Source organism: Sebastes fasciatus, chromosome 8 (genome assembly GCF_043250625.1).
Source record: "Sebastes fasciatus isolate fSebFas1 chromosome 8, fSebFas1.pri, whole genome shotgun sequence".
NCBI lineage: Eukaryota > Metazoa > Chordata > Actinopteri > Perciformes > Sebastidae > Sebastes > Sebastes fasciatus.
The window spans coordinates 11,920,953-11,938,020 of record NC_133802.1 but is presented as its reverse complement, the minus strand read 5'-3'; the positions used below and the strand labels follow the sequence as shown (position 1 = coordinate 11,938,020).

At 40.9% G+C, this 17,068-nt stretch overlaps 1 protein-coding gene across 6 annotated transcripts in view; it reads right to left on the bottom strand.

Annotated features, from left to right (window-relative positions):
- nckap5l (NCK-associated protein 5-like) overlaps window positions 1-17,068 on the bottom strand; it is a 46,558-nt gene that overhangs the window by 7,550 nt on the left and 21,940 nt on the right. For all 6 annotated transcript variants that reach the window (XM_074643358.1, XM_074643359.1, XM_074643355.1 and 3 more), the window contains exons 3-10: window positions 9,208-9,348; window positions 7,985-8,053; window positions 7,858-7,896; window positions 7,647-7,766; window positions 5,734-5,826; window positions 2,573-5,487; window positions 1,820-1,949; window positions 1,039-1,111 (exon numbers count right to left, since the gene is read on the bottom strand). In XM_074643358.1, coding sequence (XP_074499459.1) covers window positions 1,039-1,111; window positions 1,820-1,949; window positions 2,573-5,487; window positions 5,734-5,826; window positions 7,647-7,766; window positions 7,858-7,896; window positions 7,985-8,053; window positions 9,208-9,348 — 3,580 coding nt within the window. The remainder of the gene's footprint in view (window positions 1-1,038; window positions 1,112-1,819; window positions 1,950-2,572; window positions 5,488-5,733; window positions 5,827-7,646; window positions 7,767-7,857; window positions 7,897-7,984; window positions 8,054-9,207; window positions 9,349-17,068) is intronic.

Sequence of the window (17,068 nt, the reverse complement as noted above, 5' to 3'; positions counted from 1 at the left end):
ACTTTATATTTTTATTTAATGTTTTCTTTTATTGTCACTGTTATTATTATTATTACAATTCTTATTTTTTATAGATACCATTTTCATTCATTACCACTACAATAGGTTGGGTTTATTATTAGTAATCATCACTGTTTTACTTGTATAAAAAAAAAAGGTTAATTTAAAACATAATGATTATCATCAACTTTAATAATATATACACAAGTACACTGGCGTGTATCAGTGTACGTGCATATTTTTCCTTTCTTTTAAATCTATTTTCTCATGCATGAATGGAAATGTTAAGGTTTCTTACATATTGCAATTGCACTGTAAATTGTGCATCTTTCAATAAAACAAATTTGTACCCCCCAAGAAAATATTGAAAATATGAGTTAAGTAAAAGCACTAACATAAATAAAATTACTTGTTATGACTTTTTTGACATTACTATATGACTTCTGTTACATAACTATTAATTAATTAATTAATTAATTAATTAATTAATTAATTAATTAATTATCTATTTCTGATTTATGACGAGAACAACCTGGCACACAGTGCTGAGCTGCATCTAAAATTAATCTTCAGGTTCCCAGATGATGTACACCACCTCTATGTGACATCTACTGAATGGAAAAGATTAATGTTGCAGCTTGTCGAGGCAGAGCTGATATTAAATACTTCTTATACTGAGAATTTAATCTATAACATTGCATCATATTTTATAAGTTGATCATATTTTCTGTATGTAAATTATTTCACAGAGAAGTAACTATAGCTGAGTGAAAAGTACAATATTTGCCTCTAAAATGTAGTAGAGAAGAAGTACTTGAGTAAATGTACATTCCACCTCTGATGTGTTCTCCTGTGATAATACATAACAAATATATTCATTTACTTACTTCTCACTCTGTGAAATTCTTTTTATATTCATTCATCTATTTCTAGTTCCCCACAAGTCTGGTTTGATCTTCCACAAGGTCGTAACGCTCATAAACCTTAAAAATGTGTGATATTTCTTTGCTCTGATAAATTCCTGGCAGACACTGTTACCTGCGAAGTGTTGAGAGTGAACTGAATCTGCGAGGTTTTCATCTGACGTGATCTTGCCGATTCTGTCTGATCCCTGCATGAAAGAACAACAAAGCAGCAGGTGGAGGAGTGAATGTACCGAAAGTCGGCTCTTCACATCAGTATACGCAGGAAACTAGTCGAACAAATTCCAAGCCAGGTTTAGGTGTGAAAGTTGATACGATGTAGAACAAACTTCACCAGCGGTGGGAGAAGTATTCAGATCCTTTACTTAAGTGCTAATACTACACTGTGAACATACTTCACTACAAGTTAATGTCCTGCATTCAAAGCCTTACTTGAACTACACAAGTAATATCAACAAAATCTAAATGAATTAATAAATTAAAGTATGAAAATTAAAAGGTTCTCCGTTAGTGTTTTACTATTATATATGATGTTTCTGGATAAACATTACTGCTGCATTAATGTGTATGTTGCATTTTACTGCTGAAGGTTGTACTAATTTGAACACATGTATATACTGTTGGGTAGTTAGACAAATATTGTACTTTTTACTCCACTACATTTGTCTGAGATGTAGTGGAGTAGAAGTACTGTATAAAGTTGCATAAATTGGAAATACTCAAATAAAGTATTGTATTTTACTGATGCACTACTGAAACCTGAGAGCTTGATGCATTAAAGGAAAGTGAGTCGTGTCTTCCTCCCAGTCAGGTTGTTTTATCGCTATTGTGAATGTAAAAATCTTGTCAGTTTGAGTCTGACAACAGAGAAGTAAATAGTGCAACTAATGAAGTACCTTCTCCATATCGTCACGACTGGTGATGTGACTGATGATGTCGCCCTGCTGACAAAACACCGGCTTGGAGCTCTTACAGTCGAACGAGAGCCGGCGCTGGGGCACGCTGATCACGTCCTTCCCGTCCACTCTACATTTATCAAGCACAAGTTAAGTTTCAGTTTAGATGTCCAAGCTTTACCACACAAAAGGTAAGTGTTAGCATCCTCCCATTGGAAAGAGTAGTTTGCAACCCCAAAGATCCAGACAGGCTTGTTAATATAGCCACAACCCCAACTCACCTTTCCCTTTAACCCTTAGATGATAGATATGTGAATGTATAGTTACTTTATTTTCTATGAATCCAATTGGTTGGTATCTTTGTGTTTTTATTTATTAATTTATTTTAAGTTATTTTACTATTTATTTTACTATCTATTTATGTTTTACTTATTCCTGTGTTATTATGTCATTATGCAAAACTGTAATGGATAATATGATTTCACTGAGAATAAAAATAGAGCACATTTCTTTTTTAAAAGTATAGTTTTCAGTTTTGGGAAATACGGTTATTCATGTTCAAGCTGAGAATTAGATGAGAAGAACAAAAAAATCCAGCGTATTTTCATATTTGAGAAGCTGAAAAAAAGAGTTAAAAAAAGTTATATGACAAGCTGAATAAGCCGTTTCCCCAAAAATGTCAAACTATTCCTTTAAACTACTAATGGTTATTATGGCAGCCTTCCAATCCACTTGACCTTGTTGAGTCCTCACCTGTTCAGCAGCTGTTGCATGAAGTTGTCAGAGCGCGCTCCCCTGTACATGACCGCCAGCTGTCCCTGAGCTTGGTCCATCACCACCTCACAGGAGTGACCCCTCCCCGACCTCTCCACGTACGCCCTCTCCTCCTCCAGCGCCCTCCTCAGCCCCTCCGCCTTCTCCATCAGAGTCGAGATGTTCAGGCCTTCCACTCCTTCTTTACACCTGGTGGCCATTTTCACAGAGTCCCTGCCCACTGAGGGGATGTTGATCTTCCACTCCTTCTTCTCGTCCTTTGCTTTGGCGGCGTCCGCCTTGCGGCTCAACGCGGGCAGCTTGCTCTTCTTCAGGCCGAACCAGCTCGCGATGCCGTTGGAGGCTTTCTGCTTGACCTCGCTGCCTTGCCCTCCTCTGTCCTGCTCCTGGAGCTTCAGCATGTTCTCCTCGATGCCCTTCATCACCTTTTGCTCGATGGCGGATTGCGGGCTGGGGACCGGCGGCAACGGCTTCTCTCCCTCTGACATCGGAGGTCTCGGAGGAGGAGGCGGCAGGCTGTCTCCAAACATCGGATTCTTTTTCCCTTTCCCGCTGATCTTGGTCCTCTCCTCTGATTTGGACGAGTAACGCGGGGACTCTGCGGGCTTCCCCCCTCTGTGGACGGATGGGCCCTGGCAAGGTTTGGACGGCGACTTTGGGGGGATTTTGTTGGGGCTGTTGCTAATGTGAGGCCCAACAGGTTTAAGGTTATAGGCCAGATTCAGGGAGCCAGGACACTTGATGTTGTTGCGTAGTACCTGCGGAGCATCTGCGTTGGGCGACGGCAGACCAATTTTACTCTTGGAGACTTCTGTCTTGGTCACGCACAGTTCTGGTTTAACCACCACTGCACAAGAAGATTTTACAGCCTGTTCATACAGCTGAGATGAGCCCGGGTACTTCAAACCACCACTACTAACTTTGGGTTTGCCATCCAAAGAGTCTGTGTATTTTGAATGTCTCTGCTCCTCTTTAAGGAGCTCCAAGGGCCTCTCTGCTGCCTTATTCCTTTCTTCTTCATAAGTGCCCTCATTCACCGTGTCGATTGGCCTGAGGCCGACTTGTAAATCCTCAGAGCTCCTCAGCTTTCCCAGCGCAGCCAGCCTGTCTTTGAAAGCGTGGTGACTGGAATCAGCCTGGGGCCTCACCGCCCCGGCCGCAGGCCTCTTGGGGATGGAAGAGGAGTCGCCCCTCCTGGCTGGAGGTGGAGGCGGCAGCGGCGGCTGGGCCACCTCGGAGCTCTGCACAGTGATCTCCCTCACATCTGCCTCCTGTTTCTCTCTGGGTTGTGAGTAGTTGGCCCTGCCCTGTGAGGCCTTGCCGACGGCGGATGCGTTGGGCAGGCCGTGATGGTTAACCCACACCGGGCTGTCTGAATCCTCTTCATCGTCTGATGTGGACTCTGACGTGGACGAGGACGACTGCTTCCGTTGAGGAGGAGGGTTGAGGACACTTTCTGGTAGCGATTTAACGAGCTTCCTCTCACCGCCGTTCACCTTTGTTTGGGATGGAAGTGTGGTTCTTTTCTCGAGGCCCTGGGTTGGTTCCTCTTCTCTAGAGTTGGTAGACATAACGCAGACATTTTCATAATGAGGGACCTTCTGAGATACTTTGGGTGAGGAGGAGGACGTGGAGGGAGGAGCGCCCATCTTTGAAGCAGCACTGGCTTTAGGTGCAGAGAGGCTGCTATAGCTTATTTCCTTTGCGGGCGGGGAGCAGACGTCTTCAGGCTGAGGAGGGGAGGTCGGGGCTGAGTGTGTGGCGGGGTAGGACTCGGACCTGGCGGGCGGCGGAGGGGGCTGCCTGCACCTCTCTGTGGTGGTGGCTCTGCGTGTGGGAACGGGAGAGTGGTACACCTCGTAGTTGTTGGTGCGACAGGGGATCCTGGAGCTGCGGGTGAGTTGGGGGCTCAGACGGACAGCAGAGGTTGAAGGTTGAGACTTCTCCCCTATTGAGGGGATCTTCAAAAACTTGAGCAGCTTGGACGGCGAGTTGATGGCGGCGGTTTTGACCTCGCTGAGGCAGGACGGGCTGGGGCTGACGGAGGCACCGGCTCTCACAGAAGAAGCCTCCTGATCTGCGACGTCTTTCTCCGGGACGGCTGAGGGGTCGTTCGACAAGGCGGTGTTGACGCCATTGTGAACGCCATCACTGGTCTCCATGTCACAGTGGGAGATCTGTGCGCTCTCATTCACAGAACTGGGCAGGTGGGAGGTGGGACAGAAACCAGTGAGCTCTTCAGAGGCACTAGCGTTTAGACAACTCTCAGAGCTATCCTGCTCTTGCTCCACTTCCATCATCTCGGCTGCTTCTGGGACTGAAGAGTGGACGACGGCGGCGGCGGCGCCCGCTGGTTGCTGGTTGGCTTCATTCTTGGTGCATTGTTTAGGCGGGGGAACAGACTCCGCCGTTCTGCTCTTACTGTGACATTCGCTTATAGCAGCTGCAGGAACTACATGGCTCTGGGTGGCGGAGTTGGCTTTTGAAGGACTACAGACGTGGTTGCATGGCTTTGGAGGACTGTCTGGGCTCCTCTTGCAGTGTAAACAGCAGGTGTTCCCTCCCTCACACTTCACTGCCCCGTCGCCGTTGACATGCTGGTGTGAGTCAGTGTCAGAGCAGGAGCAGTGGCAGTGTGTGTGGTGGGATTTGCCTGGTAGTGGAAGGGGATCCGCTGTGGCCAAAACAGCCTCTGTGGACATGAGCACCTGGCTGTAGTCACAAAAAGACAAGCTCGCGGTGGCCGGGTGAAACTTCAGAGGGTCCGTCTCCTCCATCTTGCGAAGGACTTCCAGGATGTGTGCTTTCTTCTTGAAGAAGGGAGACAGGGCCTCCATGGAGGCGGCAGGGCCACGAGGGCCGGGGGAGGCATGTTGTGTGCGGTAGCCATTTCCCTTTGGACAGAAAGAGATCTCTATCAGCATGCAATTCAATGAACAATTTACTTCACCAAAGACCTTTATAGAGTGTTTGCGTACAGGATGTGAGTGCAGGGCAGATTAGCTTTTTTTAAGCACAATAGTTGAAAACAGGAGGAAATGTCAGAGCACGTTATAACGTCACACACGTCTCACTCAGAGGCTATGATATAATCCCACAGTTTCACTCTCAATGTTTGATAAAGTCTTTGCAATCACCACCTTGGCTTGTGCTTCAGTCTGTGCAGGCTCCACCTGTTTGGCAGAGTCATTGTGCAGCTGTGCATTGTAGTCTGGGAGGGGTCCCGCCTGGACCTGTAACGGGAGATTCATGAGGCAATTATGATGACACTGTATACACTACAGGCTATTGTATGCACAGACAACTAGGAGCTACATTGTTCCGGCATCTGCTGGAACAATATAGAGCAGAAGTGAAAAGGCTGAGATGCATTACTGGCTCAGCAGCGTCTGAAAGAATGAGGCTGAGGTGAAAAAGAAATTAGCATCTCCATCTGGTCTTTGAGAATCAGAGCTGTGCACTGTGTACATTTACTCAAGTACTGCACTCAAGCAAAATTGTGAGGTATTTCTGCTTAAGTATTTTACATTTACTGCTACTTTATACTCCAAAACATTTCAGAGGGAAATATTGTACTTTTTACTTCACAACATTTATCTGACAGCTGTAGTTACTGGTTACTCTGCAGATTATGATTTAACATATCAAATATATGATCATCAAATAAACTATAATGAATTGTTATAGATTAAATGAGCTCCACCTCCACCAGATACAACAATAATGTTATTAAGCAATTTGGAACAGGGGCACTGACTCTGTATTATGAGTACTTTTACTTTTGATACTTTGAGTACATTTTGCTGATAATACTTTTACTCAAGAGAGTACTCCCTCTACTCCAGCAACAATGTCAGACTCTCAATGGACAGGATCAAAATCGATGCAGGAGAAACCAGACACATCTTTTTTTTATTCCACACATTCTCCGTCCTTGACCTGGCGCCTACATTACCCACAATGCAACTCCACCGCTGACAGTTCATGCCAAGTACTTTATGTTAGGAGCTAGTAGCTAATGTAGTCTGGAGCCTCTAACCTGAAGCAGCGGTCTGGTAAGCTCACTTCTTTCTAACTCCACACACCCAGATTATTCATTTTCAAACTTGTAGTCTTCAGCCTCAGCCAACACTGACTCGAGTGACATTAAATACCATTATCAATACAGGACTTGCACTGGAGTGTTTTCACATTGTTGTATTACTACTTTCACTTAAAGCTAGGTTTGGTAATCTTAAGAAACTAGCAAGAGTAAGCTGGATTTCAATAATTATCCAACTGAACAACAAGCCCAGTGTCGCAAACTCTTTTCCAATAACAGTAGCTAGCAGCACTAGCTCCAAGTCCAGAAATCTACAGTAGCCAATTATTTCCCATTTAATCATTTAATTCGGGCCAAATTAAATGATTGGACAGGTTTATTACCGTCCTGCAACAGCCACAGATACCAGATTGTTTTTGTTTTTGTTTTTGACAGAGCATTTGATTTATTGATTGCTGTCAGGATGTAATGAACTAGAACTACCACCTCATGGTTGTATGCCTCCGCCAACCAGTTAAGTTGCAGTTTACATCCATGTATGTCCAAAATGTCGTTACTTCATCATTTTATCCTATAAGACATTTCTGTGAAATTATCATAATTAGCATATGAATTCTTGGCCAAAAACGTGTTTTATGAGGTCACAGTGACCTTCAGTTCATCCTTGAGTCCAAATGAATGTTTGTGCCAGATGTAATACAATTCCCTCCAGGCGTTCCTGATATATCGCTATCACAATGGGACGGACGTGAGGTCATTGACCGTCAAAATCAAATCACTTCATTGGACGTTTGTGCCAAATTAGAAGAAATCCCCTCAAGGTGCTCCTGAGATATCACGTTCACAAGAATGTTCCAGACGTACAGACGGACAACCCGAGAACATAATGCCTCGCCGGAGCAGAGGAATAAAATAATGTTTGTGAAGAAGATTACCAACTCCAGCTTTTAGTAAATGATCTGATAACAGCAGTGGAAGAAGTTCATTTGTGAATCACTACAGTTGATTTACCTGGTAGTGAGCAGTGGGGTGGTTGGGCAGTTTCTGCTGAAAGAGCTCACAAAGTGCTCTGTTCTGTCTCTCCAGGTCAAACACCAACATCTTCAGTTTGATGCACTCCTCTCGCAGATCCTGTTCAGTGACACACGGAGCAGTGAGACAACTGATGGTGCTACAGTTGGTTAAACTCCAACACAAATGCAGAACTATAGCTGTATGTTACCTTCTGATTCAGTAGAGCTTGGACCACATGGTTGGCCACCTGATAACACGAGAGAACATCACATTTGACACAGAATTTATAATTATATTCTTAAGTTTCTAAATGATATTCTGCAACGTGAACTCACCTCATCCAAGCATCTCTCATAAGCTTCTCTCTGGCTCTCATTCGCCAACATCAGAGCAGAGTTTTCTGCCTGGAAGGGAAACAACAATAAAACATTATTTATTGTGTCACGCACATATAATTGCCCAGCTCACATGGACTCATAAAACACCAAAAATACAGTTGCTCCGGTGAAACATGTGTCAGACGTGAACACAGTGTAACTTCTTATATGACATTTCAATGCGAGGAAATAACAAACAAATAAAATGAGCCAACAAAAAAAGGTTTCTTTCCAAAAACACAAATGTTTTCATAATCATCCAACGAGAAGAACTCATCAGAAAGGAAGAACATTTTACTAAAATAGTTCAACATTTTGGGAAATACACTCAGTTGCTTTATTGCAAAGACCAGTTGCCAGGCGACTAGCAGAGACCTAAGGGAGCTACTGGTCCCAGTCAATTAATAGTTCAGTGCAGAACCCCCCATGTAAAATGGCAAATTGTTGTTTTTACATTTCTGATTTTGTACGGCTTAAACAACGTGTTAATTTGTGAGCTAGCCTTTAGAGCCCCCTGTTTCCAGTCTTTATGCTAATCTAATCTAAGCTACAGACATGCGAGTGGTATCAATTTTCTTATCTAACTCTCAGCAAGAAAGCAAATAATCATATATCCCAAAATGTCGAACCTTTCCTTTAAAAGCATTATATAACGAGCAATACAGCATGAAATTAACTCTTCAATCTCACCTGAATCTCGTAACAAACAAGGTCTTTTCTCGTAAACGTTTACTCTTTTTAAAGCTAATGGCAGTTTATCTGAATATTACTGTGCACACAACATCTTTTAGACTTTTAGTTCAATTCTGCTTCACATAGAATGAACACTGAACAGATATCTTTAGGTCGACCTTTCTTTTAGGTGGCTAAAATACATTTTGCTGCCGGCCCCGCCCGACCACAGCAGTACATTGTTTTGCTTCCATGCGGTAACTCCTGTCTGTTTCTCCAAACTGGGGGCGTGCTGGCTGTCATCTACTGTAGGTAATACACTGACTACGGATAAGTACCTCATACAACCCCAATTCAAAACACCCGAACTCTCCCTTTAATATATATACTTTCTGTTGTTTTGACTGACAATCTCTGACCATCATGGCAGCACTGGGTCTTACACAAGTCTACTTAACTCCTTTAATTTAATTAGTGATGCGTGATGTGTGTTTTCTTTGTTTACTCACCTCCAGCTCCTTCAGTCGGTCCATGAGCTCGCTGCTGTTGTCCTCCAGGAAAGACTCCACGTCTCCCTCCTCGCCTTCCTCGTCCGAACCAAAGTCTTCATCACACATTCTCTGTTCTGCCTCATCAGACATTGTTCTCATCTGTAAACACACAAGGTGACACTGCGACCATCACCGTCACAATCTCTACAGCAAATCAAATGATTCGCTTCTGGACACAACACACAGCAATAAAACATCCGCCGCTCTGGAATGTGTCCAACATTATGAGACCGTCCTCTATTTCTTAAAAGTCACAGAGCACATCTTATTTCTTTGTGCTGCCCTGCGCTGTGGCTACGATTGCTTCTGTGTAATGTTCTTCTCATTTGCAAGACACAACTGATTATTTTTGATTAAAATCACACATCAGATCTGGGTCTGACAGAAACTACGAACAAATTTGAAAATAGTTAACGGTTGATACCTCACAGTTGAGCGGTCTGTCACAAGCTGTTATCCTGCTCCTATGAACCAATCTGATATGCAGCACCTTAAATACAAGTTTTATTGTCAATATCATAATAAAAATGTATTGTTTCTGTAATTAGTTCTATTCATATTTACTACCCACAAGCTGCTGATTCAGTTCAGCAACCCCTGGTCTCATGTTACCTTACATAAAAATAATTGCAATGAGCTCCAAGCAGTGAGATATACAAATCTTAAATTTGTGAAAAGAGAGTACCGGTATTGGATTACTTGCACTCTGTATCTGGAGATAGCCTGAGTTGAGGTATCAGAATCACAATAAAGTCCGGGCCTTTCACTTCATTGTCAAAAAAAACCCTCTAGTTTTACATCAATCTAGAACACAACACATTATAATGAATTTAGCAGCACTCCTTTCTATTCTCCAAAAGTACCACGACTACCGTAAATTAAATTTGTTCGAAAAGCAAAATAAATCCTCCAAAGCCGCTAACTCCATATCAAAAGGTTTAATATGAATAAATGAAAAGTTACACGTTAAAAAGATCCATCAGTCTCGTCTCATCCTGTCAAAAAAAGACTAATTTACTCCAACTATTAGGTATCGGCCATGTCGTCATCATTAGATGTAAAGGACAACACATAATATTTCCATATAGTAAATCAAAAATGCTTTTTTTTTTTAGCCCTGAGTGTCTTCCTCTCCCAACAACCTAATCACACAGGGCAGTGGAACACAGGGCAAAAGAAGTCCACTAATCACTCGCTGCTGCTTGTAAAGCTAATCGCTGTGAGCTCACAGTAATAATGAACGTATAAACATTTTAATTAACTCCCTGCTCCTCTCATCTAGACGTTGGTGGCTGGACTATAAGGAGGAGGCTGTTCAGAGAGATTACATAGATTAAAGTAATTAAAACTGAAAACTGTAAAAAGTGGAAAGGGGACAAAAATAGGATTTTTTATATCCTCATATCTGCAGCTGGGGTGCCAAAAACAATGAAAAACTCGAATTATCACCTCACAGTTGCATGCCTCCGTCAACCAGTCATCACTTCATCATTTTATCCTATTAGACATTTGTGTGAAATTGTCATAATGAGGATATGAATTCTTAAGTTATGGCCAAAAAAAGTGTTTTGTGAGGTCACACAGCAACCTTTGACCACCAAAACCTAATCAGTTTATCCAAGTCCAAGTGGATGTTTGTGCCAAATTTGAAGAAACTCCCTCCAGGCGTTGCAGAGATATCACGAGAATGGACCGGACGGACGAACAACCTGAAGACATACCGTAATGCCTCTGGCCACGGCTCTCGCTGGTGTGGAGGCATAAAAACATTAACAAGTAAACTTCTGTCCGAGATAACGCATGTTTCTGATAAACTGAAGGATGAAGTGTTTCTTTATGTGTTGAGGAAATCCTCCTACTTCTTAAGCTAAATACGGTAAACTATTTAAAAACCCTCTTGGATCAGCTGGAAAATGCATCGTCACTAAGCTGGAAACCGGCCTGTTCTTCTGAGCTCATGAAACGTTGACCTTTTAGAGATACGTGGTTCTCACAAACATTTAATGATTTTATACAATATGATGCATTGCTGTAGATTAAACTACCCAGCAGTATACAGTATAAAAGAGTTCAAATGAGCACAACCGTAAACATCTACAGCAGTTTAATGCAACATGAACAACACTGACAGAATGTTTTACTGCACAGTGAGTAGTACTTTTACTTTTGATACTTAAAGTACATTTTGCTGATAATACTGTTGAAGTATTTTCACAGTGTGGTATTAGTACTTTTACTTAAGTGAAGGATCTGAATACTTCTTTCATCACTGCTGATTAATTATTTAGTAAAAAAAAAAATGCCAATGTTGAAAAATGTTCCCAGAAATAAAGCTGACGTCTTTAAATGTCTTGTTTTTGTCCAACCAACAGTCTGATACCTAAAGATATTTAGTTTATAATAATATTCATTCAGTATATATCGTAGCATATTTACATCTACCCCTGACTGCTGGTTCTACATTGTATATTTACTGTTTATTCTGAAGATTACTCTGCACTTCTGGTTTGATGCTAAATTGCATTTTGTTGTCTCAGTACTTGTACTCTGTGCAATGAAAATAAAGTTGAATCTAATCTAATCTAATATAATCTATAAAACAGAAAAATGCAGTAAATCCTCACATTTCAGAAGAAGGAAACTGCAAATGTTTGCATCATAAATTATTTAAACGATTAATCAAAATTGCTGATTATTTCTTTTCTGTCGATCGACTAATCATTTCAGCCCTACCTGACTGTTTCTGCTGCAGTAAGCCCCACCCGTCTGGTTTCTCCAAGCCAACCAAAACAAACACCAGTTAACGGAGCTGAGGTCTGCTTCACATCGTGCACTGCTCTCATCTCCAACACTGACGTTAACATTATTACCACCGTTACACTGTTTATGTTCTGTTTATCTGACAACCACAACATTTACGCTTCAACACAGCTTCAGAGTCTGGACATGGACAGTCCACATCTACAGGGCTGAGACATAATACCTACTGAATATTGAGGATTAGTGAGCAAACGCATTAATCCATCCATCCTGCATTGTTTCAGATACACAGACTGAGTAGAATGATAAGTCTCCATATTCGTCTGCAGCTTCAAACGAGTCCACGGCTCAACCTGCTGAAACCACACTGAGCTGCACAGGCTGCCTGAGTCTGTGAGCACGCTACACTGCAGGACATATGGCTGAAGACCAGTCTAGTAGGCATGGCTCCAGGTGTGTGTGTGTGTGTGTGTGTGTGTGTGTGTGTGTGTGTGTGTGTGTCAGAGGGTAAGTAGGTGTGTCGACATGGACCGAGATCCAACCGTCACATCACATCAAAGAGTCATTAGAGCGGATGAGACGAGTCTGATTCTGTGGCTGAAGGCCAATCAGGAACTGGCACAGTTTACAGGTGACACATACAAACAAACAAAGTAACCGTGTATGTGTAAATGTACACTGAGACATTCAAATATTTAAAGGGCTGAGTAACCAAGCAACTAAAATGTGTTTTTAGCACTCAAAAACTGGAGTACATAAATTCCTGGTCAGATTATCAGACTCTTATTTATTCTTTGATAAGACATTTCCAGTTGATATCCTGTTGTCAGTAAATCCCATAAAAATATCTAAACCAACAACGAGTCTATCTACTAACAATTAATATCTGTGTAACCAAAGCCTGCTATATCTTATTCCTCCTAGAGCTCAATTGTTGTCCAGAAAATATGAAAAACACATTAAAGAGCCTCACTGTTGCTCTGGGTGACATGTTCTGTCATTACCATGAACACACACATGTAGTTTATTTTCACTTAATCCTACATACATTATCTTGCTGCCCCAAATACTCACTAGAGCACCAAATGTGGATTAATACCGCCACTGAAAATAGTCCACTACAGTGTCCAGCTGTTTCAGGAAATTACTGAGCCTTCATCAGCTGCTAAATGCTCCACTATGTTCACCAGCCAGTCTCTACCTACTCAGCACCGAACAGCAGACAGACACATTTAGTATACATGGGGTTTATCCATAGACTGTATATAAGCAGTGGACGTAGTCACCCATTGGTTTGGGTGGACTACGGTTTTGAAGCCTCAGGTTCGGCAATTTGGTCGTCGCAATCTTCGGCTAATCTTGTTTTTTTGCTACCAGTGACACGAGAGGGTGGAGATAAGGACAACCGAACACTGAATAAGACATTTTTAGGCGATCAAAATGTTACAATTAACTTTCATGAACTGAAAACACACTGTGAAAGGGTTAAAGCTCTAAAAAACCTGTCAATCACAAGGTAGCCACGCCCTAAAGTATAGCCTGCTTTATGGTCTATTTGACTCTAAATGGGACCATAATTTACTAAATGAACATCATGCTGTATTGAAGAAGACTTAAAACTAGGTATTGAGACCATAAACTCATGTTTACAATGTTTACTGAGATAATTAATCAAGTGATAAGTAGGCCCATTTTCTCATAGACTTCTATACAATCAGACTTCTTTTTGCAACCAGAGGAGTCGCCCCCTGCTGGCTGTTAGAAAGAATGCAAGTTTAAGGCACTTCAGCATTGGCTTCACTTTTCAGACCCCAGAGGTTGCCCACTGGGTTTATCAGAGAGGTGAGGGTGAACCAAAACAAGTCTCTGGCCATAAAACCAAAACAATGAGCTGAAACACGCTAAAAAGTTCTGTAGAGCTGAGGGGAACAGAAGAGACGGGTGATAATTGTCTTTGGTTTCATCAATACAAGTGATTCCTTTCACATACAAGAAGTCATGTGATCCATTGTTAGGATAAAAATATTGATTATAGCCGCTTAAATGATTTATGTCTTCAGCAGGGATGAATGATCTTAGGGGAAGTTGGAAAGTATTGAGAAACAGACTAATACATTGGATTTGTTGACAATAATGAAAATACAGAACAACAGCCTTATCCTTTAAATTCCATTAATCATTTAAGTCTTTTTTAAGCAAAAGTGCCAAACCATTTTTTATGCCATGTCATTATTACAGTTAACTGAATATATTTGGGCCGTAGATTGTTGCTCTGACAAAACAAGACATTTGAAGACACATTGGGCATTTGAAAAATGTTCAGTTTTTTTGATGTATTATAAACCAAAAGATAATCAGCAGATTAATCAATTATTAAAATAAGATTTAGTTGTAGCCTTAATGCATCATGTTGTCTTTGGTACAGGCACTCAGATTATTGGCACTGGTATCAAACATGCAGAGAGTATAAAAGCCAATACTGGGAAATGTTCAATAGTTTCATAAGAGATCAGTAGAGTCGTGCTGGCCTTGTGTAACTGGAGCTGTTTGCAAAGCGTTTACAGGAAGATTATTGAACATCACTGTGGATTGTGAAGCCCGACTGACAAACCTAAGCAGCACCATCCAAAGAGCAGGGCGCTTATTGAGCTGTGATTGACTGAATGCAGCCAAATCTACACGTATAATGGAGGGCTGATCAATGCAGCCCATCTAAGAACGGAAGCGGATTATTAGCCGTCCGTTTGACCTTGGATACCGAGCGGTTATAAATACCAGCTTTTCTCTTCACTAATGCACATTAAAGCTCGGGGCAGCAGGGCCTAGATACAGGCTCACATCTCTCTGTGAGAACATTCACATAGAAATTACAGCGTGGAGCAAAAGAAACAAAAGTGCAGCTAAATATAAACATGAAAATGTGGTTCTGCTGCTGCGGTTTCTTTTTGATGTGCACAGTTAACGTCACAAGCTTCACTGAAAATGCCACCAGAGAGAAGCATCTCTTAAAACAACTTGTGTCCCATTTATCCAGAATCCAACAGGCTTAAAACCAGTGCTGGATGTAAGACCTATTGATATCCCAACAAAGAGACAATCAAATGATGAAAGAACATGAAGGGGTTCAGTCATTATTAGTCACACAATCAGTCCAGTGCTCAGATCTTTGCACAGGCTTCCTATATGGCAAAGAATTTTAAATACTGTTGGTTTATAAAACACTGAAACGTATTAGGGAGAAAATACTGCAACTAATGATTATTTTAATTGTTGATTAATCTGCCAATTGTTTTTACTCAATTAATCATTTAGTCTGTAAAACGTCAGAAAACAGTGAAAAATGTCCATCTTGGTTTTCCAAGTAGTTCATTTAGCACAAGGTGACGTCTTCAGATGTCTTGTTTTGTCTGACCAACAGGCTGACAACCAAAATATTCATTAAATCCTCACATTAGGGAAGCTGCAACCAGAGAATGATTCACATCTTTGCTTAAAAAATGACAAATGATTAATAATCCATGATCAAAATAGACGCCAATTTATTTTCTGTTTGATCTACTTAGTTTTAACGCAGCACACATGTGGAACAAACTCCCAGAAAACTTAGACTTTTCTAAATGTGGGAGTATTTAGTCACACTTTAATCTTTATTATCTTGTTTTATCTGTTTTTTTCCATTTGAGCTTATTTTTTTAAATCTTATTTTATTGTTTTTAAATCTTATTTTAGTCTTTATATTGTCTTGTGTTTCTTTTATATCTTGTCCTTTTATGTCCTATATAAAGCACTTTAAATTTCCTTGTTGGAAGATGAAACACAAATACATTTTCCTTTCCTTAAAGCTCTTGAAAATATGGTTTCAAATTTTAATATATCTCTATAACATTAAATACTCATTAATAAATGTGCAAGTTTGGGAAAAAAAGCATCCTCTGGTATTATACCAAAGTATTTAACACTCAAAACTGAGCTAATCTGCTTCATCGGGACTGTGTGGGTGTAGTTTGATCTAATGCTTATTTTCATTATCAATTGTGTAAATTATTTCCTTGATTAATCATCTTGTCTATAAAATGTCCAAAAATTAGGGGTAGGAATTATCAGAAGCCCCGCCATACGATGTTATCATGATACGATCTTGTTGCGATTTTAAACATTTTGCAGAGTATTGCAATAAGATATAGTGATTTATTGCCTTTTATCAACTGCAAATTATGGAGTTTGTCAACATCTGTTTCATCTAATCTGTTTTCACTCTGTTCATCTCAGAGCCTCATTCACATGTCTTGAGGTCAGAGGTCAAGGGACCCCTTTGAAAATGGTCATTCCAGTTTTTCCTCACCAAAATTTAGTGTAAATATGGAGCATTATTTAGCGTTCATCCCAACAAGCTAACATGGTGATAACATGAACATGGTCGGTACCAATCAATTCCTTAGGTTTTTCTAGTTTCATATACCAGTACCTTCACTCTAGCTTTTAGACTGAGCCTGCTACAACATCTGAAATACAGAATAGGATCGTTAAAGAGGTTACTATTATATAATTTAAAATATCGCGATACTATGCTGTGTAGATTTTTTTCCCCCACCCCTCACAAAAAATTGTGAAAAATGCCCGTTATAACTTCCCAGAGTCCAAGATGATGTCTTCAAATTATTAGTTTTGCCCAACCAACTCAAACTAAAACTCAAAAATGTATTATCATTCATCACAAAGAAAAGCATCAAATTGTCACATCTATTTGTGTGACATTTGAAGTTTGATATTTTTGTGACATCGACTAAGCGTTGTACCTCTAATCTATATGTCTTTTTTTTTATAATCTTGGTATCTTTTACATCTCGTCTTAAATGCCTTCTTATCTCGAATGTACGGCACTTACAAGTCTTAATGTCTGAATTTACAAGGCCGAGAGAAAGAGAGAGAGGGAGCTGCCGGCTGCTTTGTAAACTGCAGTATTGTAATCGTGGTGGTGCATTGGGAGCCAGTGACTGAGCACACAGAGGCTCATTGACGGGGCAGAGGAGAGGGTCAATACGTCCCAGTGGGGCTGCAG